The 26,499-nt window shown below is 49.0% G+C and overlaps 1 protein-coding gene across 12 annotated transcripts in view; it reads right to left on the bottom strand.

Annotated features, from left to right (window-relative positions):
• The window catches only part of RhoGAPp190 (Rho GTPase-activating protein 190), a 105,341-nt gene that overhangs the window by 36,967 nt on the left and 41,875 nt on the right, over positions 1-26,499 (bottom strand). For all 12 annotated transcript variants that reach the window (XM_075673232.1, XM_075673229.1, XM_075673230.1 and 9 more), the window contains exons 7-11: positions 24,256-25,126; positions 20,439-20,914; positions 14,311-14,483; positions 4,578-4,843; positions 2,204-2,342 (exon numbers count right to left, since the gene is read on the bottom strand). In XM_075673232.1, the coding sequence (XP_075529347.1) occupies positions 2,204-2,342; positions 4,578-4,843; positions 14,311-14,483; positions 20,439-20,914; positions 24,256-25,126 (1,925 nt within the window). The remainder of the gene's footprint in view (positions 1-2,203; positions 2,343-4,577; positions 4,844-14,310; positions 14,484-20,438; positions 20,915-24,255; positions 25,127-26,499) is intronic.

The following is a 26,499-nucleotide window of genomic DNA, read 5'->3' as shown; positions in this document are numbered from 1 at the left end:
TGTCCTTCCACCAAGTGATACACTTGAGTACCCAAGCACAAACGGCAGTTCATGCCTTGGCATACAACGAAGTTAACAAGTGAACAGGATTCACTGCCTCAAGTGCATCAACTTCAATTTGGTGCACTGGTGTTGCGCAGGACCAGTTGGTCTTAACAGCCAAACGTTTTAATTAATAACAACCATGGCATTAAGCATATTGAGGCCATGTGCAATGTTGTTTCTCTTCCCAAACCATGAAGCGATCACACATTCTGAATGCAATGCCACATGAACAAGATTTGCCAGAGTGGCTCGGCATTTCTTCTGTGCAGTGTCACACTAAAAATTTTGCCGTATTAGCTCTAATTAGTGGCAGGTGCCGACCTAAGAGAGTTTCAAATATTCAGTTAGCTTCAACGCCCATCCCCACAAACGGACAGCTCATGAAGGTCAAGCATTTGGTGACTGACAGTTAAACAAGCTGTTAGGCCATTTCAATTCTTCACAGAAATTAATGTTACCAGCTGAATGCCAGGGAGTGCTAATCTTTAGGCCTATGATGCACTGGGGGACAAAATTTTTAAGGGGTCCTCAACCGCTTTTTACTGAAGTCAAGAAATGCATTTCAAGTTAAAATAGGCCATTTCATAAATTTCGCAAAAATTAATTTAGCAGAAGCAAACTTATTGGCAAACAAATATTCCCTGCAAGGTGCTCCCGCTCCTTCTTCGATGACTTGCACTGCGAAGGACAGGGTGGAGCGGTGCGTGCGCAGAACACTTTACCTGCTGAATGTCACAGTGACGCGCAGTTCAACCTTCACTTTGGATGTTCACGTAGACGCCACTAATTCCAACTTCAACGCCTACAACACGCCAAATGGTGTTGTCCTCAGCGATCTACAGTGTTTTCAACCAGCAACACTACATAGCAGACTGCTACTGCATGCAAGTGGGGTGTGCATACGCAGCGTTGGCTTGGTGCGGCTTGAGTGCCCGCTCGCGCTCACATGCTCCAGTCTGGCTGTGCTACGTGTTGCAGACCGGCTTTGTCCTGCACCAGCTGGACTGACGATAGCAGCCAATTTGTTCATTTTCAAGCGCTATAATAGGAAGCAAAGTCTGTCGAGGGTCTAGCAAGGAGTGGTCGGGAGTGAGTACGCGCTAGCAAGCATGGGCGTGGTTTGACCTAAAGTTTCATGTGGTTCGAGGCTTAGTTGGGTGTTCAAAAAACTAGTCGAGGTTAGCGGGACCCTACGGCTACAAAATTCATAAGCAGGGTGGCCAAAGTTTAATTCCTATACGGGTGGCCATGGACGCACGTGAGCAGAAGATCGACTGCTTCTTCTGGAAGCATACAATTACCGAAATTTGAAAGCAGGTTTTCGCTTACTTCAGTCTGTTCATTGAACTGCGTCAATAAACATACACAGTAGTGGTAAGAAGCGCACTGATCCAAACACCCTTCTTGATTTATGTCAGCTATTAGCCAACAGCAGCTGCGTATGGGAATCTGCTATATTACGAAATAAGGCACCCTGAAAGGAGCGAAGAGCAGGTTTCTGCTGAAAAGAGAATGCTTGAAAAAAGATGACTTAGCGCTCTACTTGTGAGCTCCACAAGCCACGCACAACTGAAAAACTTGGACGAGATGTTCAGAGCAGCATTTGCTGTCAGCTGACTGTTTTTTCACCAAGCCCGAGGAGCGGTTCAGGACTCCTTTAATGTAATGCTATTCATCATAACCTATTACTAACTTTATGTTTTTAGTGCCTTCAGTTCAATCAAACTTAAGGTGTTTCAAGTGTCAAAATCACTCTTTAGCGATGAGGCATGCTGCAGAGGGGGGCTAAAGGTTAATTTTGAGCGCCTGGGCTTTTATATCATGCACCTAAATCTCCAAACACAAGTGCAACTGAAATTTCCCTTTCATCAGCGTGCTGTCGGCATGGCTGCAAATCGGGCTTGCAGCCTCGTGCTGTTGCTCGTTATAGCTATTAGCTGTAGCGACAGCTCTCAGTCTCAATGCTCATTCAAGATATTAACACTGTTTCAACTTAGCAGTCTAGCAGTATCTGGTGGCATGAAACACATGTGCCATTCTTACAGATGATGATGATGATGATGGCATACACCACCTGTACGTAGGCTACCACCATTGGACATTTCCGAGCTGCACAGGAGGCACAGTTTGAAGTAAGTATGCTCACACAAATACTCACCACTTAGACCCGAGGAGGAAATGGTGTCGTCATCGTCGGTGATGCTGTCGGAGTGTGTGGCGTCCTGCTCCTCGGTGGGCACTGGCGCCACGGGTGGCACGACGGGGGCCGCGCGACCCACCCCCAGGCCGTAGGATGCCTGTCACACGAGAAGGGAGCCCTCAAAACTGTCACGTGCACATGACGCACATGGGGTGGGCAAGCATGTTCAGCAGTAGGAGTGTGCTTACTGGGCATTGGGCATGTCTCGGCACGTATCTTCAAAGAAACTAAGCACCACTAAGCAGCGACTGACACAATTTATTTCATTTTCGTTCTCTGTCTGGTGAGCTTAATGTTGTTTAGTATCTTTGAAAATGGGCTCAGAGGAGTTGTCGAGAATGACCTCCAAGAGTAACATTAAGAGCATAAAAGTTAAATATTTGGGAGATGTGATAATACAGTTGATCCCAGATATATCAAACTCAGACATATAGAATTATTGTTTATATCAAACAATTGTAATATCCCCATGAAGGTGCCATGCAAAAGTATGATGATGCGCTACACATACATCGAACTCTCATTCACCGCCACATTCTATTTATCGAACGCTGCGCCACGCCACACCACGCCCCTGCAAGTGTGCTTCTCCTAACAGTGACAAGATCACTTCGATCGTGTCGTCGGAAATATTTAATGCTGACAAATTTGAAACGGCACTGTTTTGGCACATGCTGTCAAACAAGACACCGAATCTGAAGGGCAGTACATGCCATGAAGGAAAGCTGAGCAGGGTGCTCCCAGTTTTGCTAGCTGCACATAGGAAAGGCTTGTGCAAACTGCGGCCATTTGTTATTGGCAATAGCAGATCGCCACTCTGCTTGAAGAACCAAAAAGGCCTCTCTGTCCAATGTGCATTGCACAAGAAAGCTTGGATGGCACTCGGCTATTACACTGAGTGGCACCAGCATTGAAGGCCGAACTCGAGATGCTCCGCTGCAGAGTTTGTTTTCTTCTAAAAGACTGTAACGAATTGAACCTGGGTAGATCTTTACATTACAGTTTGAATTTAACAAAGCCACCACACGCCACATCCACAATGGGCGGAAAGACCCCCATTGTGGCAGCAGCGCACAAGACTCGTCACTGCATGATTCGCAGGTCTGAGCTGAAAGTACTTCATTTGTGCTCGCACGGCTACACGGGAGTAGGCACGGACTCAGATGTCCTGCAAGCTAAGAGTCACCTTCGCAACTAATTGCGTGTGTTTAGTGATGGCAGTCACGGACGCAGGGGCCGGAGGGGAAGGGCCGAGGGGCGCACCGGCCGTGAGGCATCAACACGCCGAGCAGCACGTAAGAGATGCGCCGACATTTTAGGGCGGTCCAGAAGCAAGGACGACTGGTTCCAGCAAGAAGACTGTTCCGAAACAGTCTGCCTGGCTTGTTGCCCATGCATTACGTTTGGCCACTTAAACAGGGTATCGTATGTATCGTAACGGACACACAGCTGGGCACGTTCACACATGATTCGCAGTGCAAGTGCACTGATGGCAGCATGGTGCATATACATACAGGCTAGTTTGCTTACGCAGTGGTGCTTCAATTTGTACTTTATCTCGAATAAAAATGCGCAGCTATTGCTTCGATGCACGTGTGGCACAACGTGGTCGGCATAACGTGGTCATGTCTCTGGGCGACGCTTGCAGACTTTTATGGTTAGCGTTGTGATCAGCATGTCAAAAATCATTCTGCAGCGTGAGCGACTTGCAACATTTGTGTGCAAAAAATAAATAAACTTTCATATGTTTGACACAGCTTTGGAGAAGCAAATTGATAAGTTCCTACTTTACATGATCTCAAGATACTGTCAGAGACATGCAGAGATCTGGGATAAGCTAGAGATAGGCACATTTTATTGGCACATGTGAATTATTGATATATTGAACTATTTGCAATCCCCTTCAATTTAGACATATTCGGGATCAACTATACACAGAAGCTAAATCACAAACATAGTTACAATAATGACATAACAAAACATAGCAATTTAGCAGATGTAAATGAAGTGAACTTATCACACCAATAACAAAATGAAAAGCAGTGCATGCATAGGTCTTTATAAATATGTCATTTAATTATACCAAGAACCTTAATTATTCAATCCTTTAAAAACCTTTGTCACAACTGGAAGATCTGTGAGCAATATGCACTAACTTTACATTTCTTACATGGCCGTTGCACGTTACATGCAGCCCTCAATTACAGTTTGTGTGTCTCAATTTGTTTTTTTCAGCGAGCTTGTAGTCCATATACTTTTGCTCCTGGGTGTACATTATTTTACTCATTTTCACCCAACTATCCCAACAGTGCCGGAAGCCCACGCCTCTCACCTTGAGACTGCTGGACTTTCGCAGGCCAGCCGTCGGAAAGCTCGGCGGAGGGGGCACATCCCGAGACTGCGACCGTCGACCCGTGGTGCACAGCCGAGGAGGCGGAGCACAGCGAGGGGCTGCCTCAGCAAGGGGCGGTGGAGGGGGCGCTGACAGGGGGGAGGGTCCACCCCCTCCTCCCCCAAAGGTGACCAGCGTAGGCGGCGCTGGCGGCACTCGGCTCTCTAGGGAATCTGAACTTGGGTACGGCTGCTGCCGGTACAGCTCTGCGCGCAAGAAAAACGGCACTCTTTCAAGACTCACCGCTTGGCCTGCCATTGTATCACAATTTGTGCCAGCACTCCTGTACACAAACTTCCTGCAGTGTAGTGAAAGTCAAGGCTTGTGTAAGCCAATTAGTAACGAAAGCCAGCTGTGTGTTCCACAGAAGGAGGGAGGACTCGCACATTGTCAGCTTCTAATTCCTCTGCGAAAGTTCCATGCAGACAGTGTCGAGGGGAAGGCAATCACAGACGAACAAAGGAGAAGCACATCTTCTGGTTCTCTTTTCTGGTTGCTTAGCCTTTGCTGCACGGAGCTGCTCTCCATGCACGAGAGATGGAGGACGGATTAGTTGCCTAGCTGCTGCGCAGCATGCCGCCCTTTCTCATTTCTTGCGGCACCCGCCACGATGATCTATGGTGCACACTACTTACAGTGAGGATAGTTCGTGTGCAAAATGGGTGCGTACTGTCAACAACATTAGTGACTGCAGCTCCAACATCACCATGCAGGAGGCAACAGAAAGGCATTACTTGAGTTGTGAATGCCAAAGTTGGAGGCCATGTCATGCTTGCATTCTTTCCATTGTCTTTTGCATGTGGCGGCCAGACATTTACATGTTACAGAGAAAGTAACCGATTACAATTGCAGTTACTTCATCAAAAATGTGCTTAATTACTGTGACCAATTACTGCCCCATGAAATGAACTGAGCAATTAGTAAAACATAATCACTGTTATGTTACATTTTTCTAATCTTCACAAACATTTTATAAATGCAGTAAATTGAATGAGCTGGCCTGTCTCTTTCAATGCGTCCTCTGCAGTCATTCATGCATTGTTTATCTGAACTTATCAATTTCGAATATTTTCATCGGTCATCTCTCCTTTCCTTGTGACAAGGACATCAGTAGCAGCACTGAAAACTCAATCTATCTGCAAGCTGTAGCAAACCGCAATGTTGTAGCACACAAACACCGGATGGGCAAATTAGCCTGCTAAGGTGGAGAACTATTTAGTGACAATAAAAAAAAATAGAAATGTACCCTCACTGAACGTGGCCATTTAGACGAGATGGCGCTTGTGCCGCATAGTGATGCGAAAACTTGCGAGACCTAGAATGTGGCTCCGAAAATACAGGCCATGCGACTTTCCATTATTACATGACTAATGTTGAATTCTAATGGCAGATCCAGATCAAGTTTTTCTGCTCTGTATGGAGCAATCCTATTTCAATGGCAGAATGGGAGCGTGAGCTGTGTGTTCCAATGGCAGATTGGGACCAGCCGCTAATCCCAGATTGCTCCGTGGAGCAATAATATTTGCTCCGCCGAAATCAGCAGATTTGACCGGAAGTCCTCGTGACGTATTTCCTTCACCCGGCTCTGCTTCCTGTCACGGTCGCCCGTTTCCGGTCGCGGGCAGCTATGGACACGGCTATGGACGACATGGGGAACTGTGGTATAGTGTCTCCCCTACGAGATCTTCGTGTTATCATACATTTATGTTTCATAGTAGTCTAGCTAGATGGCGCACCCCCCTTCTGTCATGTGACGAGCTTGGACCACTCAGGAGGTGCCATCTGGCGTGTGGATTCTTTTTTGGTACTAAACGGCCGCTAGCCGGCTCAGTCCTTGTCCGGTTTTCATCAGGAGCAGTTGGCTCCGCGTCTCCCTCTCTGCGTCAGGCGCAGGCCCCCACTTGCCTGCCGCTGCCGACACAACATCTTATGGCGACAAGGATGGGATTTCCGCTGTGGTTCCGACCGAAGCCCCGGGAAAGCAGCGAGCTACGTAAGTGAAGCGTCCCTTCCCGTGTCTGCACGGCACGCAAACGCCGCCGATGCACTTGGCGTCGCGAGGCTTCTGAGCCTAGGCCTGCCCGACCCCTTTGCTCTTCCTTGCCCCATTCCTGCTGCGAGCTCCGGCTTGTCTCCTGCACTGTCTCCTGCACGCTACCGGGCATGGCTTCTTTTACGGCAAACCTTCCCGTTTCTCTTGAATTGCCTGGGCCACCGTTAATTCCATGGTATCGATGGAAAAAAATTTTTCAGGCGCACCTCGAAGCGGCCGGCGGTGGCGACTGGACGGACGCGCGACGAGCGTCCGCGCTCGTCAGCGCTCTCGGGCGTGAGGGACAACGAAAGTACTCTGCAGACGAGGAAGCAGCAAGGCAGTTAACCGGCGCAGCGTCACCGTCAAGCGAAGCAGGAAGGCAGTCAACCAGCGCAGCGTCAACGTCAAGTGATGCGGTCCCGCCAGCGTCAGAGTTCCAGAAACTCTTGCAGCGGCTTGACCGGCTGTTCGCCGCGTCAACAAATGTTCTGGCGGAGAGGCACGAATTTACCAGTCGAAGGCAGTTCGAGGGAGAAGGATTCCTGGAATTCGTGACCGCACTGAAGGAGAAAGTGGTACAGTACAACTGCGGCACAACCTACAATGAGCGCGTCCGAGACCAAATAATACATGGGGTAGTGAACGCCAGCGTTCGTGAAAAGTTATTAGCTCATGGCGAAACCCTGTCCCTGGACAAGGCAGAAGAAATTGGACGCTCTTTAGAAGCTCTGCATCGAGCGAACCGCGCGTTCGGCTCCGAAAATGTACGAAGAATCGAGGCATCTCAACTTGGCGTTCCCTCGACGGTCCAAGATGACAGACTTCTTCTGGGAAGCTGCCAAGATGGCCGACTTAGTCCGGCAGGCCATGAAGATGGCCGACTTCTTCCGAGAAGCCGCCAAGATGACCTACTTCTTCTAAGAAGCCGCCAAGATGGCCGACTTCTTCCGAGAGGCCACCAAGATGACCGACTTCTTCCGAGAAGCCGCCAAGAGGGCCGACTTCTTCCGAGAAACCGCCAAGATGGTCGACATTTCGCACATGGCTCCTCCGGGAACCGTGGTGCATGCGATCGGTGTGGCAGCAGGAACCATATCGCGTCTTACAGGAATTGTCCAGCAAGAAATCGGCGATGCAACGCCTGCCACATGTTGGGACATTTCGCTTCGGTATGTCGAAAGACCCAAACAGCGGTGCAACACGTCTCTTCAGCAGAGACGGTGTCTTCATCAACTGCCGCAGTGCAGCCGTCCGCGTAAGTCTTGACAGTAAGCGCTTCTGAAACTAAAACAGATTTGGAAGTTCCGGTCGTAGTTAACGGCGTCTCCATGCGACTGCTGGTGGATACGGGAGCGTCTGTGTCATGACGGCCGAAGATTTTAGAAATCACTTTGGTCGACAGCACAGGCTGTCACAAACAACAGTGGACTTGAGAAATTTCTCCAAGCAACGCATCGACATTCAAGGCCTGTTTCAAGCCACTGTCCAGTTTTTCCAAAGGTCATGCTCCGTTACGTTTCATGTAATTACTACAGGAACATCACTGCTGGGTTTAGACGCCATCCAACGCTTGGGCATACAGATCGACGGTACGTCGCTGACATGTCGTCTACCATCGCTTCCTTCAGTACAGAGCCCCACAGGTGTGCCTCCGGGTTTTGATCACCTCTTCAGTGACGAGTTGAGTTTCGTAAACAACCTTGTGCACCGAATTCATCGGCAGCAAGATGCGAAACCAGTATCTTCAAAGTTGCGCCGACTACCCATGGCTCTCCGTGACCAGGTCACACATGAATTGCGACGTCTCGAGGACTGCGACGTCATCGAGCGCGTCGAAGCTTCTGAGTGGGTGTCTCCACTCGTGGTGGTGCGCAAGAAGGATGGAACCATGCGGCTCTGTGTAGATCTACGGGAACAGGACAGTCTTGTGCCTCAAGTTCAAGAAAGAGTCTTGCAGAAACAGTGGCAGACTAAACAGTATGTAGACAAACGTAGCAGTGCTCAGGCAACTCGTGTCAAGGTGGGAGACACCGTCAGAATTAGATTTAACAGGAAAGGATTTTTTAAGTACAGTAAACCTCGTACAGTTAATGCCCAGATAGGACCATCTATTTTTGTACTCAGTGATGGGAAGACGTGGCATGTGTCTAAGTTAACCCTAGTGATGAAGGATCCAGCAGGTAGTACATTGTGTACAAGTGATAGAGACTTTTTGTACTCATATTCAAATCTGGATAGTCATTCCGATGACTCGTCTGTAGTGACAGCATCTTCTCATAGTTAAAGCATCAGCTAAGTAGTTCGTCTGACTGTATCACTTCCGAGTCTGCACAGTCAGCAGTCGTCTCTGATTCCGTGGGGGAATCGGTAGCCCCCCAGGACTTGTTGGGACTTCGAGAGGAGCTTCCTGGGCAACCCTCTCCAGCTTTGAGCGACACCCACATTCAATTGTCCAACCAGGGAGAGGGAAATAATAGTGGGACGACTGGGTCTTCGAATTCGACCGATACGCGTCGCAACCCCCAAAGTTCTTCTGAGGTACGCACACGTCCTCATCGTGACAGAAAACGGCCTCCGTGGCTCGATGATTACGTTTCTTGAATGTAGAGCGTATTGCCGTCTTCGAAATGCCACAGCTAGGGGCCTCGCTGTGACATTTAGGAGACAGTTCACATGTTTCGTTAACACAGGTATAAAATGTGTTCCTTGTTGCGGTGCAGTGAGTCTTGTGCCGTGTTCCTTGTCAGATTTTGTTTTGAGTGACTACCTGTGTTTTGGTGCCCAAGACTGGTGCGCGTGTGTGTGAACTTGGGTGGGGACGGACTGAATTTGTTGTGGACTTAAGTGCGTGCCTTGTACGCAACTGGTGCGCGTGTGTGTGAACGTGGGGGGGAACGAACTGAATTTGTTGTGGACTAAATAAATACTGAACATCCAGGTTTGCTTGTCTGACCATGCACACTACCAAGGCTGCTATGAGCAATGATTGTAGGCATCCTGCTGTAGTTACCGCCTAAAGCAGGTGCTCAAAGCAGCGTCACCTGTTACCACAGAGTCTCCTAAAATAATTACTAGAGGGAACCCTGGCACTGTGATTGTTCAGCCACAGTGGGAATGATGGTTAGTAGATGGATCTGTCTGATCTCTGTGCTTGCGGCTACAGACGTTCTTGTGGCTTTATTTATTATATGTTTTATCTGCTTTCACTGGCCTGAATTTCAAAGCAGCCCATAGTTTTCTAAACGCAGAAGGCAATAAAACTCTGCAAACACACATAACTGCTACTAACTGCAGCAGTTCTGCCTGTTGAGGTGCTCAAATAGAGACACACCAAACATCTCAAAGCTCCTATGTCTCAGTACGGTGCTGAGCATTCTTTGGACGTTTCCCACGAGGCCGACCTGTCAACAGCGCGTGCCCAGACGATGACAGGGCCCGACATAGACTGTGATGTGCAAACAACGGGGCTCACTTCGGGGCAACAACAAACGTCTCCCTCCGTGGAGACGGTAATTACCGCAAAGAACCCTCTACCAACTGACCCTGACAACCTGAACTAATTGATGAAAGAAGGCAGCGTCGAAGGTTACCGTGGGAATCATGTAGACCTTGGTTTCCCAGATTGCACGTAGTTGCGCCATATGCGGGGGCGAGGGCGCAACGTAGGAGGCGGAGCGGAGTCTGGCGGAACGGTGCGACATCCTGGGTGGAGTTCGGTTAACAGCACGACCCCTCTGATAGGCCGCAACAAGATCGTCAAATTCTCTCGTATAGGGAAACAGGGAAATGAACTGCTTTAAAAGCGGAAACCTTAGGCACAGTGTGTGCCCTGATATCTGCTGACATGTGTCTCCTGACGAATGCCGAGGTGTGCTCAGACATGTAATGAGCTAAGGCATTTAAAGTGCTCCTACGTGGGAGGGGGCTTCCACACCTGGAGCCAATGTGGTAATGCAAGGCAAACCCTTTTTGCTCCTACTCCCGGACGTACTCATCCCTGTCCCCAAAGGATTCCTTGCCTAAACGCTATCCTGAGTCCCAAGAATGCATTCGCTCGCCTGCGAGAAATGTTCAAGTGCGTTCTATGCCACTTGTCGATGCATTCGTCCGTGACGTAATCGTTTCCAGCTTTTGTGCTAAGGGTTCCGTGTTCGAATCCTGCTGTCAGACAATTTTAATAATCATTATTAAAACATTTATAACACAGTACTTTCTTGAAAATGATCAGACTGCAAGGTCACAAAACTGTTCAAAGTCAGAAGGACGAAGTTCAGGCAAGTCCCCCTTGCTGGCTGAACCGCCCTGCTTCCAGCTCCTGTAGGCACTAGCGCCCCACTTCCCTCTCGTAATTATTGTACGAAACTGTATGCTTATAACAACTCGTCTAGTCAATAAGTATAGTTAAAACCCAATATAACCAAGTCGGCGAAGTGAGCACTTTTCTTTCTTATAACGAAATTTCGTTATATTAAAATTCAACTTTTCATTAATTCCCCAGTACAGTAGAACCCCGCTGTTACGTTCCTCACTGCTGCGTTTTCCCGGCTGCTACGTCGTTTTCATCCAGTCCCGGCATAGCTTCCATAGGATCCAATGTATAAGGAACCCCGCTGTTACGTCGTAGCTGTGAAAACGTTCCCGCATGATACGTCGCAACTTAGCCCCCCGAACCCGCCTGGGCTAAAGTAGGCAACGCGCTCCAACCGCCATTTTGGCTTTTGACGAGTTTTGGCCGGGCTTGGCTATGGAACTGGCTGCAAGAAGCCGCACGTCAGTTCGAGAGGCCGCCATCGAATTGGCGTGCGGCTTCTTGCAGCCAGCTCCATAGCCAAGCCCGGCCAAAACTCGCCAAAAGCCAAAATGGCAGTCACATACGGCGACGTATGTCGTTGTCGGGACGTCAGAGTGTCAGAGCATCGCCGAGATCGTTGGGATCTCGGTCGCGAGTGAAGTCGCAGACTGCGATGCACGAGCCGCATGATGCCGGGGAGTTGCCAAATCGTAGCTTTCGAAAAGCCGTTGCGGCTCTGGACCTCCTCCGCAGGTACGTCGCACCTCACAGCGACGCTGACAGCAATGCGGCCTTCCAGGCTATTGAGAAACGTGTGGTGATTTCTAGCGAGCGAAAGAAACGGCAAGCCACAATTCTGGACTTTTTTTTAGGTCCTAAGCGCACTCTGTGGAAATAAATTGTCTATAGTTGAAGCTGCACTTTTTTTCATTCATTTTCGGAGCTTTCCTCACTGTTGCGTTTTCCCGGCTGTTACGTTTTTTTTCCCCGGTCCGGTGAAAAACGTATGAACGGGGTTCCACTGTAGTGCACTTTGCGTGCGCAACTGGGAAGAATCCCAGAACAAGGACTGCTCAATCTCCAGAGAATGGTAATGTCATCATTCTTTCATCAAAGAAAAATGTGTAGTAGCTTCACACAGCTTTTTGCATCCTTGTCAATTACTATTCAATAAAATTCTTCTTGTGTGTGTTCACTTTGAAAATGCCTAGATACCGTATTTACTCACATAATGATCACACTAGTATTTTGTCCAAAAAAATTGACGCAAATTCAGGGGTGCGATCACTGCACGGGTTAAATTTCCAGTGAAAAGAATTTTTTTTCCTCTTGCGTTTGCTGCGGAATGACAACAGGTCAACAAACAGGCAGCTTCTGCTGTAACAGTGTGCAAGACCAAAACAAAAATTGCGGCCGGCGGTGCAAGCCAAACGCGCCGAACGTGACTTTTTTTCTTCTCGTGAGTACATTACGCGCATTGAAACAGTTTCTTCTGTATCAGTAATGAGTAATACCGTTAATATCAGCAAGTTTGCAACAATAACGTAGCCATGTCCACTTTGAGGAGACAGAAAGAGATGGGTATGCTTAGCTGCCAGTGAAATAGAAACACATGGCGGGCATGCTGCGGAAACTGCGACATTTGTCTTCCCTACTATCCTAATACGTGGGCACGTCTCCGCTAAGGGCGGGTGAATATCTTAGCTGTGTTACAAGCGTCGGCACATAAATAGGGTACACTTTTAACGTATCAGTGTAAACATGGCTACTATCATTGCCGCTCACGATTTGTTGCGTGCCCACGAGTGCAGATGAAAAGAATCGAAAGGCGCCTTTCTTGTCTTTGTTGACCACAACCATTATAAAGCCTACCCATAATAAATGCAAGTCTGGTTGTACCTCTTTTCGTCATGGAAGTGCGGAAAGTGGTGAAAGTAATGAAATGAGGCATCTACTTAAGAATGTTTGGTACGTTCAGACCGCTTGGAATGTCTTCGAGAGTCGTTCGCATAGCATTCGACAGCATTCGACAGATGGTAAGCACGATCATCATTAGCTAGACTTGGCACATGACATATCGCTGCGACAAGTTCAGGGTGCAATCTACACGGGAAAGAAAGAAAATTGATTTTTGATGACAAAATTCAGGGGTGCGATCACTACGCGAGTGCGATCATTACGAGATTAAATACGGTAATGGCCATGAACAAGGCTAAGGCCCCCAAAATCGTAGCTCCTCACTTTTTTTGCTCCCCACTCTGTACTTCCTTTAATTCTGTTCGGTAGTCATTGCACAAGCCCCCTTTCCGGATAATGTTCAGGTGTCAGCCATCGCCAGTGCGGCCACCAAAATTACCTTTTCTCCAACAAGCCACCAATGCAGTCACTTCTTCCACAATCACATGACAGCACTTTTTGCCTACTTGTTTCTGGTGTGACAGTGGAGACGTTTTATGCATGTGCATGGGAGAGGGGATCGCCCTTGACGTTGCTTTCACATTCAACATTTCCCTTTCATACATGTCCCTCTTTCTGAGCCTGCCTCCTGAAACTTTCCCTTACGTGGAAAAGGGGGGTTCGACCCCCCAATCCCCCCTGGCTTTGCCAATGCTGGCAAGTGAATGCTGTAATGAAAGTGCATAGACCACGACGTACACTATCGTCGACCTCGGTATGGTGAACATGTTAATGAAATTTACTGCTTGCCGAGTGTGTCGTGGAGCTGTGACAATAAAAACCAGACACACAAGAGTATGATGTAGCCATAGAACTAAAGATGCATACAGCAACTGCGGTCAACTTTGCTCAAAATGGAATTTGCTACGAGTTGGCGGTGTCACTAGCAATGGCAACCCTTTCGAGACTAAGGTTCATGCGGTACATGCCATGCAGAGCATGGGAAATGGACAGACGGTACTGCATGACATTTTTGCCGCTACAGGTGTTTCACACCGAGGCCTTCACAACAAGACCTTTCAACACTACCTCAAAACAAAGCTGAATCCAGCAGCAACAAGTGCCTGCACTGGAGACTCGGCAACATGTGCCACTGCGGTCAAGAACATTTACACAGACCTTAATTTAGGTAATCCAGGGAATACTTCAGTGCCTTTTGATAGACGTTGGCACACTAGGGGACGTACCTCACATATAGGAGCGGCCAGTGTGATAGGGTTCTTTCTCTGGGTGTGTGCTAGATTATGCCGTACTGTCCAATTTCTGCCTTGGCTGTAAATGTTGCTCAAAACCAGATATCCCTGAATATGCTAGTGATGCTAGTTTTGTGCTGCAAGGCAGCACCAGTTGGCTAAAGTGCAACACCAGGTCAGAGAGATTTGGGTACGTACCAGCCTGTAAGCTTCGGCGCTTGCGCAGCTGGGAGGGCCTCACTAGGTGGTCGGTGCCGTTCTCGGGTGGCGCCTCGTTGTCGCTGCTCAGGGACGCACCCCCTCGGCCAGGGGGGGATGACGAGGAGCCCCCTTCCGATGGCAGCTGCTCGTACAAGCCCTCGCCCGTCAGCCTGAGCAGGTCAAGAAAAAGAAAATGGTCACCGTTGTTCGGAACACGGCCATATAGTAAAAAAAAACAGCAAATGCACACTAATGCCACAAGGAAGGATGCTGGCCACAGGTGGTGGCCTACAAATGAAAAATCTTATTCTGCGTGCGGTAAAATATGCACCGCTACTCTGTGTGGCCCCACTTGCACACAGGATGTGGTTCACACTGCACCGAAACGTCACCCCCAATCCACCTCCTCAGCACGAAAACCATCACTGGTCTGCGGTAAAAAGTTACTACGGTCAAACTTCGATATAACAAACCTAACATAACAAAACCTAAATATAACAAAATTTGTGATGTAACAAACTATATTCATTTCCTGATGTTCGTCCATTGACGAATTATTTACGCTCCAAACCCGCAACAACGAAATCCTGCAACTATGAAATTCTCGCAACAATGAAATATTTTTGTATCCCCGGTGAACGCCAATAGGATTCAATGCATTTCGTACCACTCGACAATGAAATGTCGCTGTACTAAAATCCCGCATCAACAAAATTTTCCGGAACGTAACCGCACATATTACTTACTCGCACAAGGCTAGTAGGCTTCAAAATGGGCTCAAATGTGATTGCTTTGCACTAAAATTACATAAAATACCACCACATTACACTTGCATGGGTGGCGCCATTTTGTTTACAAAAACAACCATGCGCCGGAAGCGAATGAGCCGGAAGCACATCATGGCCGCCACCTTGTTTGTTGATCACTCATATGAAGCGGCAGTATGCTGCTACCGACATGTGACAACGGTTCTTGCACACCTAGTGCAGTACATAATGTGCACCTCAGCAAGAAAAATGCAGCAAAAACAAGGAAATCCACGTCCCACCGACGTGGGATTGTTTATGGCGCTTCAGATGGCGGCCACAAAATGGAGTGCCACGCATCGAGGCGTGATTGAGCAATTGCCTGGGAATACTCATTTCTTGCTTCAAGAACACTGGTTTTGGTGCCACCCGACGGGAATCGTGACCGGATTCAGCACCAGACAGATTTACCCGAAGGGGCCACAATCTCAATCGACAGCCTTTGGCTTTACGAGATACGATCCCTTTCGCGCTTGGCACCGGATGTGTTGGCACCTATGGGCAACAGCGTGTGCTGGAGAAATGCTGCTGCATGCGTGGAGCGCTGTTGCTCCGAGTCCAGTGTCAGGTTATGCAAAATCTCGCAAAAATTATCGTATCTAGGAAAGCAATTGACCAAGAATACTGCTTCATGGCAGTGCTGCTGATCGACGCATGCGGCGCACTTTGTGCTGTCGGCAATGCAGTTCCATATCCTCGAGCAAGCTTGTCAAAGTAGGTTAATGGAATTTTGACAGTAATGTTTCTTTCTGCGACGCGTTACCTATCTGTGTTGTCTCGTTCCACAATAACGAAATTCTTGCGAAAGCGAATTTTTTTTATGTTGTGGGGATGCTCAACTCTCATAGTGATGTTGTTTTCCCAGCACGGCTCTGGCGTGTCTTGTAATGCATATTCTCCCCGTAGCTAAGCGCCGATGACAGTTGGTGTGGTTGCAGAGAAGTACGAGAGATGGCGCAGGTGTCGCGCTGCTAATGCCACCTAACGGCAGGGCTACTTGGGCGCAAAGGGGAAAAGGCTGTTCCTCTTTGGGTCGGGGTCGGCGAGCAGCGCAGACGTTCCGCGCGTGCGTCGATCTATGCTTCTAAGAGACCGGCTCGCAAGGCCTTGTTGAATGCGCCACCGTCCGCATGACTGTACAACGGTACAACACGCCAATGATGTTGGCGCTGGTGGCCAGCATGGACCAAACGTATTCGTTCGATCTACAGTCACGGTGAGTCGCACTTCCTGTTTTGTCACGCACCCATTGGCATGTTCTGGGGATAGTAATTTAGCTAGCAGGCAATGGTGCATGAAAGGTGCAATAAATGCCCTTGTGATTGTTTGCTCTACTGCATCATCGTCCCTTTGTCCCAAGAGTACGGGTGAGACCCCACAGCGTCCGTCCCCCCCTGATTTCATTATTGCAAAGTTCAACTGTATCTCTTTTTTATTAAACTAAGTAATTTTGGGACACGGTTTCGATTGAACCAAGTTTTCAGCCATTTCAAGCATGTACTTGGGAGCCTGTACGGCTAGTAAATCTAGCAAAATAAGTATAAAAATGTCTACCGAGGCAAAACTTATTTAAAGCATCCTCCCGCATAAAAAACTGAGCGACAAGAAAGTCGTCACAAGCGCACACACCAGGACACAGTAGACAGGAAACACTGCTTCGCCATTTTTCACGTTCCAAAAATTTCTTGAGAAGAGGCCCCACACAGTCTGCGCACTAGGAGAAAAATGAAGGAAGTCGCGCGGTATTTTCCGCTGTAGCGACTACGTTGTCAGGGCACAATGCCGATTTTGTCATGTTGGTGCGTGCTCATGTGTGTGCAGCTGCATAGGCCTGGTACCATGACAATGCCATCATGTGCACAGGTCTGCATTTTGTGCCGCCATGTTATCTAGACCGTGCTCTCCTGGCTGTTGTGGCCAGGTGGGACTCGAGGAAGTGAATAGCGTGCAACAAGCGCGCATACAATGCTGTACACTACGCAGCGAAAGAGGGACGACCTGGGACTATCGTTGCCGCCTTCGGTGAATTCATGCTAACACGCCATCTCGGACTGAAACCGCTGTGCTTCAAAATCTGCACCGTAAACGCCTTGCAGGTCAGTGACAGTTGTGCAGTGTTGTGCTGGGAGGGGACAGGGAGGGAGTGGGGGGGGGCAGGACTATGTGCCAATCTGCCTTCTACATCTAGCATGTGGGTCTCCTCCTCATGTGAGGAGGTAAACTGCAGCAAGTGCAAACGGAGAGCCGAGACGGTTGGTGCTTTGATGCTCATTGTGTTTCTGCACATCTTTTGTTGGGTATCGTGTAATGTCAAGTTTCCGAAGCAAGGTGCAAAGCTTGCCGCTCGCGTTGTGACAGTGAGTTCGTGGTCATAACGTAAGACCTGTCCATGTTTGCTTGAGCGCGCATGAAACCAATAAAACTATGAACCTTACTTGTGTAGTTGTCTCTTTGTTATCACCATCAATGCTTAGCCTTTCAGGCAAAACTAAAAAAATGGACCTACAACCTCCAGTAACCCCCGTATGGAGGCATCCGCTCATGATACCCAATCCCACTGCAGTGGTACGGTACTTACAGGATACAAACCCAGGCGGATGCAATGCGTTCAGCATAGATGTTGAGGATTTGTTTTATGCAATACCCCAACCAGAACTTATGATTGCTGTAAAGGAGTGCATTACGGAATATAATGACAAGCAGAAGTTTATTGTGTAGAGTGGTATCTCTGTGGAAGCATTTCTGGAACTTTTGTCTATGTATATGTCATCCACCTACATTTCCTGGTGAGGACAGGTTTTCATTCAGAAGTCGGGGGTCTGTATTGGTTCCAGAGTAGCACCCGTCCTTAGCGACATCTTTCTGTCAAAAGTTGATAGTGCCATCAGCTATGCGCGCTTTTCGCTATGTGGACGACTACCTGCTATTTGTCGACAGGGGAGAGCTGGTGGACCGGGTTCTTGACGCTCAGAAAGTATTTAAAAAATCAGGGCTAGGACTTACTTTCACGGTTGAACACCCTCATGAGAGCGAGCTATAGTATTTGGATATCCACCTGCGCTTTGAACTGACCCCACCTGCTGGCTATTTTGTCCCAGATCCATGAAAGCAATGCTAAGTTTTTCTTCGGGTCATTCAAAAACAGTAAAAAAACACCATTGCTGTGTCCAACATTGGTGCTGCCCTGATGAAGTCATGTGGCCACACAGTAGCGGAGAGTGTTGAACATCAAGTGGTTAGACAAAATACAGCAGGTTATCTGAGCCCTGTGGTAGCAGCGACTTGCGAAAAACTGATTAAGAAAGTTAAGTGTAATGTCACAGCTTTATCTCAAGATAACAACCAGGAGTGTAAGAGACATGCCGTGATCCCTTACCAACATAAGGTGTCGCACAATTTGAAGAACATGGCGCAACGTTATGGGGTTATGGGCTCCCTTAAAAATGGCCCGTTTGTGTGCACAGGTCCTGAGAAAGATTGAAAAGATTCCTAGCCATAGCCCTTTTGATTGCCATGTAAGCCACAGGTCGCAGTTTGTTCCCTGCACGGGCGGTGTGGTTTACGAATTCCCTTTCTCATGCGGCTGTGTTAATGTCAGTCAGACCGGACGCTGTATTAATATCCGTTTAAAATAACATTTTAAGAATCGGTCATCTGACGAGCATTCCCACGTAGCAAAACATTGCAGGGCTTGCGAAAAAGAGACAAAGAAGGTGTGCCTTCCGCTTCTAGAAAAACAAAAATTTTATATTGTCATAGGGATGGAACAATCTGCGAGAAGCCAGCAAGAAGACGATGATTCCGCCGCAGCTAGAGGCTGCAACAAGGAGCTATGACAAAGAGACACAACTCAAGGCCGTCCAGCAGGTCTCGGCAGCTCTAGAGAGGCAGCGACCGTGCAAAACCGAGGAGAAGGGAGGCAGCACCCCCAGGAAGGGGGCGGTGGCCCTCTCGGACCCGCGGAAGTAGCGAGGGACCAAGACCTCGAGGAGCACACTGCAGGAGACTGAGGTAGTGGCCGTGTCGCGGTAAAAGCTTGTCCTCCCTGCGTGGAGGGAGCCTAACCGACTCTGCAGGCATTTTCGCTAAAGTTGTTCTCTCTCTCTCTCTCTCATAGGGATCATCATACACAGGAGCTGTTTTGAACCACCTACGTTCTGACCTTTGCAACTACTTTTGAAAATAAAAAGCTGGTGCAATAAGTTCGCATTGTTGTAAAGACATCTCTTATATTGGTACTGCGTTTCTCCCCAAGTACACGCCAACGTCATGGCTGGTTGGCCCCCGTAGTCATTGTGTCGACAGACGAGCCAAGCCAACTCATTGAAAACGAAGGTGAAGGCAATGCCACTTCTGTGTTCACTCCAAATGAAGGCTTATCTGCACACTGTAAATCAGGAAAAACTTAAAATAATAAGTATACTGCATTTCAATACTAATAAAAAGACCAGGAATCACGTACACTAGCAGCAGGTCACATGGTGGACCTCTTATGCAGCTTCATGTTTTTGCCGCGTGAGGCGCCAAAGGTAATTTTTTGTGACTTTTAGCGATTAACTAAAAATATAAATCCACATTTAATGAGAAAAACATAGCTCAGTTTAGCCACTACGATAGGGAATCATTCCACCAGCGGGGTTATCTCGATTCATGTTCCGATCGGTTGTCGGTCCCTTTAATAAAAGCACAGTAGAATTGTTTTTGCTTTCCGGCAACTTCTGCCATGTTTGTGGCCCTGCACGTACCTTGCACAGAATCGAAATGAAAGCCCCGCTCGCCACCACTGTTTCAAACAAATCCGTGGTCAATATTGGCCCTATCATGGATAGCGGCCATGCAGTTCTCAAAATACACAACCAATACAGCGTCGTGTCTGCGGTGGCGAATGCAAGAACAAAAAGACACAAAGCGTTCCTGTATTTCCCGTACAATTCCTGCTGATTACTAATGGCAATGCAGACTCTTGCAGCTTCCATTTTGGTTGGGCGCTAGCACTGCTATTTGTGGTGATGTGCGCTCAAAGGGTCGTCTGAATTAACCGATGTGTGGCCAAATGCATCCAAATTAACGAGAGTCTGTTGGAATTAAATAATGCGTATACTTGATGGGACCACAAGACGAGCAAATTATCCAATTTTCCGAATTAGTGAGGGCAAATTAACAAGGTTTTACTGTGCTTTTTTAACAAGTAGCCAAAGCAAAGCACATGAGTGTTATTACATTCTGCCTTCATCAAAGTGCAGCCGTTACAGCTGGGAATCAAAATAACATCCACCAAGTCACTGCGGAGGATGCCAATGTAATCGGTGTTGGGCCTACCCGTCGTGCTGTCCTCCCCCGCCGGTGAGGTGGTACGACTCCTGGCGGCTGGGCACAGGCGGGGCCCCGCCCTCGGGCGACTCCTCGTCGTCGTCCTCGTCCTCGTCGTCTTCGTCACGGTAGAAGGCGCGCTCAACCTGGGGCTTGCGCTCCCAGGCTTCCTTGAAGAAGGCCTGGTAGAAGGCCCCCTTGTGGGGGGCGGCCGTCGACGAGGTGGCAAAGTGGGCCTGCAGCTGGTCGGCCAGGGCGTTGCCGTCACGCATCAGCTGCTGGGCCAGCTCGCTCGAGAAGAAGGCCGAGGCGGCGCTGGCGGCCTCGGTGACGGCCACGATCTGCATGGGCATGCCCGCCAGCCCTTTGGCAAAGGCACTCAGAGTCGCCAGGGAGGCCCGCCGCTGGGCCGAGTAGACCAGCACAAAGCCGTGCAGCAAGTGGTCGCGGTAGGCCGACGCCTCGTGATACGACGCCAGCCGCACCTGCACAAACGCGCCAGTGGTTGTTCTCACCATTGGCTGCAGGGCACGCAACGAGTCTCCTGGCAAGGGGCAACATCACTGTGGCACCGAAGCATGCATTCACCCGCCACGAGGCGAGGTTACATGCGCCAACCTCGGCTTGTTTATTTACAGCTGGGAAATGGCAACACTTTCTCTCCATGCCTGTGCAAGCCACAGACTCTTTGCTTGCTGCTTTCAGAGCGAAGCTTCCTTTGCCTTTTCCCTCTACTTCGCGGGTGATTACACAGCAACTTGGGCTCACTGGGGACACGCCACTGGGATGTGAACATTCCGGGCCAACCCGCCAGAATGGGTAAGCGCCACTGGGTAGGTGCCCAGATAGACAGGCAGAACAAGAGGCAGGAAGTGAAGCTGGCAACAGAAAACTTGTGGGTGAATAAAAATGCTGCAGCATTTTGCTATACAGTCGAGCCCACTTATAACAAGATTCAAGTGTCACGAAAATTCCGTTGTTATAATTAATAATTGTTATAACCGGATTGCATGAAAAAATCAAAATGGGAGATAGCATAGCCGTTCCAAGAAAACTATAAAGGTGGGGAGGCCCCAGTTCTGCTTCCCACCACCTTTCTCCATCCGGCTTCTGATTGTGTTGACTCGTTTAGCTGTTTAACTTTGATAGCATAGCCGTTCCAAGAAAACTATAAAGGTGGGGAGGCCCCAGTTCTGCTTCCCACCACCCTTCTCCATCCGGCTTCTGATTGTGTTGACTCGTTTAGCTGTTTAACTCTGCTTCCTGCATGCTGCGATGATGTGTTGTTAACAAGCCGCAGCTATCAACAACATGCTGTTAACTGTAACAACACAGCTGTTAAAAAGCCACCTCTGAGGTAGCCTGCCCTACCGCGTCAGTGCTGCGATCGTGGCAGTCACTGTCGCTATCTGATGCAAGCACGTTCGCGACGATCATCTCACCGGTTAGAAGCACTTCATTTCCAAATCTGTGTCAGTGCACTTAGTTTTCACCAGCAACGTCGTGCATTGCCAATGATCAGCGGGCGGATCAGCCATCTTCCATTTTAGCGGCAAGTCAAACGAGGCTGAGAAATAATGTGACCAGGAGCGTCTTGGAAGCAACAAAGACAAGCACGAACGACTTAATCTGTTAACAGAATTGCGCACAATGAGGGCTATAGAATAAACAACAAACTGTGAGAGAGCCCAGCGGGCAATCTGGGAGCAGCGCCGGCAGTGTTGTCAGCGCAGTTGCTGCGGTACATTTGTATTTCAGAGGGTAGCGCAGCACACAGCTATGGGCGCAGCACAGAGCTATGGGTGCAGCCCATTCATCTTTGGAGGGGTTGAAAAGCAATGGGAGAGAGGCACGCAATGCTGGCACGCATCTCTCATGGAAAGAAGCGCATGGCAGCAGTTGGGGTGGCGGGCGAACGTGCAGCAGTGGCTTGCATTTCACTTTTTCTTTTTTCTTTTCAAGGATTTCGTATTCCATCACCTTTTGGCACGGACACCCAGCAGCCAGGCTTAATCGTTACAACCGATAATGCCACATGGGGACATTGTAGTACGCAGATTATTCCCCCATATTAAACATAGAAAAGTTGACGGTGCAGCAGCTTTTCATCATTATAACCGACATATTGTTAAAACTGGTATTGTTATAAGTGGGTTCGACTGTAGTAGGGGTGGTGCAAATACCAATCTTTTGGTTCAATGCGAATAGTTGTGGTCTTTAGGGATTGAGGGGACATCTGTACTTGCAAGGTTGGAAACAGTTTCCTTTGAGGAAACAGTTTATTTTCAGGGCTGTTCATATACTTATTATGCAAAAATGAAACCTCAACACGTTTTTTACAATGCCAGCGGTACAGAAAACTTATTTATGAACTTTTGCTCAGTGCTCTGGTTCAGTATACTCATATCATGGTGGTCCAGATCGCAAGGGCATTTCACATTCGCATGTTGCGCGGCTTGGTGTACCTACAATGTTACCCACCCCCACGAGTCTGCGAAGAGCAGATATCGCATTGGACCTTGACTGCGGCAACTGCACAACAACGGCAGTTCGCAGAGTTGTCGCAGATTGCTCGCATGTTGCTCGCTGGCTTCTCATTCAGCGCAGTCCTGCAAACAGCTTAATCACTCACGTTTGTCTTTGTTGGTTGCGCCAAAATCATTCCTGGCCGCATGGTTTATCAGTCGCGTTTGACGAGCCGCCGAAACGGAAGCTAGCTGACCCGCACGCCGATCATCAGCAATGCACAACATTGCTGGTGAAAAGAAAGCGCATGGCTATAGATTTGAAAACAAAGTGCGTCTAACAGACATGGCGATCGTCGCGAACGTGCTTGCATCAGATAGCGACGGCGACAACGGCAGCAATAACGCGGTAGGGCAGGCTGCCCCAATGCTGTCCTCACAGGAGGCCTGGTAGGTGATTCAGTCCCTCCGCTTCGTTTTCGCGAGGAACCTTCCACTGCAATACATGAAACAACTGGATGCCTTGGAAAAGAATGTCAGCAAGCTTTGCACAAAGCATGCAAGGCTGACGGACAAAGGGTTTTCGCACGCAAGCCAGTGGGAAGTGCGTGGCAAGATGCTTGTGGCAATCTCGCCGCAGCATTTCTTCTTGATTTCATAAACTGACAAGTTGCTGCGGCAGCCTTCTCGCAATCTTTAAAAGGCTCCTTTTGGGGCCACCCAAGCGATGCCTCGGCAGTGCTCACATATCGGTTGCCACCTGTGACCCCTCTTTGCGGTTGTTATAAGAGTGCCATTCTTTAACGCCGATAGTCGCAGCTTGTTACACGCACCCAGGAAACAGTCAAACGAGTGAATACAATCAGCAGCCAGATGGAGGAAGGTGGTGGGGAGGGGCACTGGCCTCCCCGGCATTATAGTTTTCTGACACCAGCTCTGCCATCCCCCTATTCTGATTATTTTCATGCAACCAGGTTAGAACAATTATTGGTTATAACAATGGAATTTTCGTGGCACTAGAATATTGTTATAAGTGGGTTCAACTCTAATTTATGGTCATTTGGTTGCTGCAACTTAAATTGTTGCTGCGGCATCTGCCGCAGTGGTAGCGGAGGGCACGCACTTTGTTTATTCGCCATGTTTACAACTGACAAAGCACTGATGTTTGCCCGCTTCTGGCCTCCAAGTGCTCTGCAAAGCAGCTCAGGCAAGCTTTTCTCCAATTCCGATTTAGAGCATACTGTGAATCACTCAGATCCTTAGGGAGCAGCCGAGCGTACCATCTGGTAGACCTGCATGCACTGTCCAAGTCTACTTGTCGCTCTTAATCTCAACTCCAACGCTGCAGTACATGCACGCACCTGGACGGAGCGCTTGCTGCTGCCCAGGAAGGTCTCCAGGCTGAGGCAGTGGGGTCCCGTGGCCACAGACCCTGGGTGCGCCAGGAGAGGTGCCAGGACATGCTCCGGAGCGTAAGGGTCCCCGCACAGCATGCACAGTAGGAGACGCAGGTCCGGCCGGGAGGCACCCCCCTCGGACGGCGGGGGCAGCGACTGGTAGATGTGCAGGCGACCTGCCCGTCGCTGGATGCTCTCTACCAGGGCAGCCAGGGCTTGCTCCAGTCGCACGGGGTCCAAACCCCCAACGTCCACAAAGGGGCACTGCAGGCTCTTGGCGCGGTTGATGCCTTCCTGGCGCAACGACGGGTCGGCGGGGCCAGCATACACGATGACCAGGGGCAGACCGTGGAAGGGAAGCCGGTCATCCTGCTCCAGGTTGGCCAGCAGAGTCTTCTCGAGGCTCTCGCGGATGTACTCGAGGCTCTGCTGACTCGAGTAGACGCAGAGGCAGCCGTGCGGCAGGTCCGTGCGGAAGGAGTTGTGTGGCAGGCCCACGTCGCCGTCGACGATCCGAAAGTCGAGCGCGTACTGGGCGCCCTTGTCGTCGAGCCGAAAGGCGGCCCCGTGGGCCTCGCGCATGGCCTGGGCCACCTGCTGGGCGGCACCTCCGGAGCCTAGTACGACAAGCTGCAGGAGGCGGCCATTGCCCCCCAGGGGGCTCCACGCACCACCCCCGCCGCCTCCTTGGTGGGCTCGCAGCAGCTGCTCGATGATGGCATCCATGCAGTGCGGATTGGCCGGACAGTGCTCCCGCATGGGGCCATGCACAAAGCCCAGGTGCCGAAGCAGCATGAGCATTCGCTCCTGGTCTAGACGGTCTAGGGTCTTGTACCTGCACGCATCAAACAAGCAATCCAGGCAATTGTACCACACTTCAAACTGCACAATCTGTTCATTCCAACTGCTGTTATAAGCAGGTGGTGCTTTTGAATTTCTAAACAGCCTTTTTTTTTACATGCAAGTTATACTTAGTGCTTCCATTGCTTCATGATGCCTCTCTTTTGAAGCCTCTTGCATGTCATGTCTAATCATGCAAAAAACAAAGATTACAAAGAAATGCAAGATGTGCACCAAAATCTCATCGTTTTAAAAGTATGGACAGGGCAAGTTGGTACAGTTGCATTCTTGAAAAGTGCGCAGTTAAAGATAGTACAAGTGCAACGAGTTCGACAAGGACGGGCACAGACTCGCAACTGGATGTATCGAAAGGAACCATGCAAAATATATACACTGATAGCCCCTCCTGCACACCTAACATGATTAATCATGAACAAAGAAAAAAAATAAGAAGAAGCATGATAATTAATCATTCGCGTGACACATGCTTCAAAGGTACGCAAATTCTTTGCGAATGATAATGATGGCTGGCTGACACACGTGTCTCCGATACGAAACGCCTCAATGATTTCTCTATTTGTTTCATACCTTTCCCTAGAAAGAATCATTGTGTCTCTGAAGACTGGTCAGCAGCCACATACTGGACAATGCTCTTCAGATACGAACATGTCGCTGTTACTAGCCCCCTCCCCCAATTGCTCACGCTGCCTGTCTTTTATTCACACACCGGCCACCTTATTCGCATCAGGCAAAGCACTGTCGAGTATGTGGCTGCGCAGTTTCAATCTTTTTTTAAGATGGCAATGAAACAACGGTGCGAGCTAGTTAGGACACAAGGGATATAACTATACTACGTTTGTACTCCATTTCATGCTGAGCAGGCAGCACTGCTTAAGCTGCCCAAGTAATGCACTCGGAGAAGTCTCACTCTGCATGTTTCGCAGTGCAGTTGTTCTGCAATGCTTTCTATGGAATAACTACTTCATTAAGTACTAGTGCAATCAAGCATCACTTGTGCACCTTTGTGCTTCTAGTATGCAATGCAGTATGTTTTGGTCACGAGCGCAAGCGGTGCACTGCGGCCACTGGTCACAGAAACGTGTCACTGCACTAGTTCAGCAGTAAGCAGGTTCTGACCTGCAATAACAGAGGTAACAGTAACAGCGATACAGTCACCGAATGATAATTCAGCCTCGATGGGGACAGCCAAAAAGTCCAAATACACTTAAGCCTGGATATCCCGAAATTGACAAATGCTCGAAAATGTTTGTTACAAAGAAGTTTTCCTTATATGCAGCTACAGCACGTATATCCGAAAAAGAAATGCACAAATTAAACAAAGGGTGAACTGGAGGTACTCACTCAAAA

Source organism: Dermacentor variabilis, chromosome 10 (assembly GCF_050947875.1).
Source record: "Dermacentor variabilis isolate Ectoservices chromosome 10, ASM5094787v1, whole genome shotgun sequence".
In the NCBI taxonomy this organism is placed as follows: domain Eukaryota; kingdom Metazoa; phylum Arthropoda; class Arachnida; order Ixodida; family Ixodidae; genus Dermacentor; species Dermacentor variabilis.
This window is presented reverse-complemented; position numbering and strand designations above follow the sequence as displayed.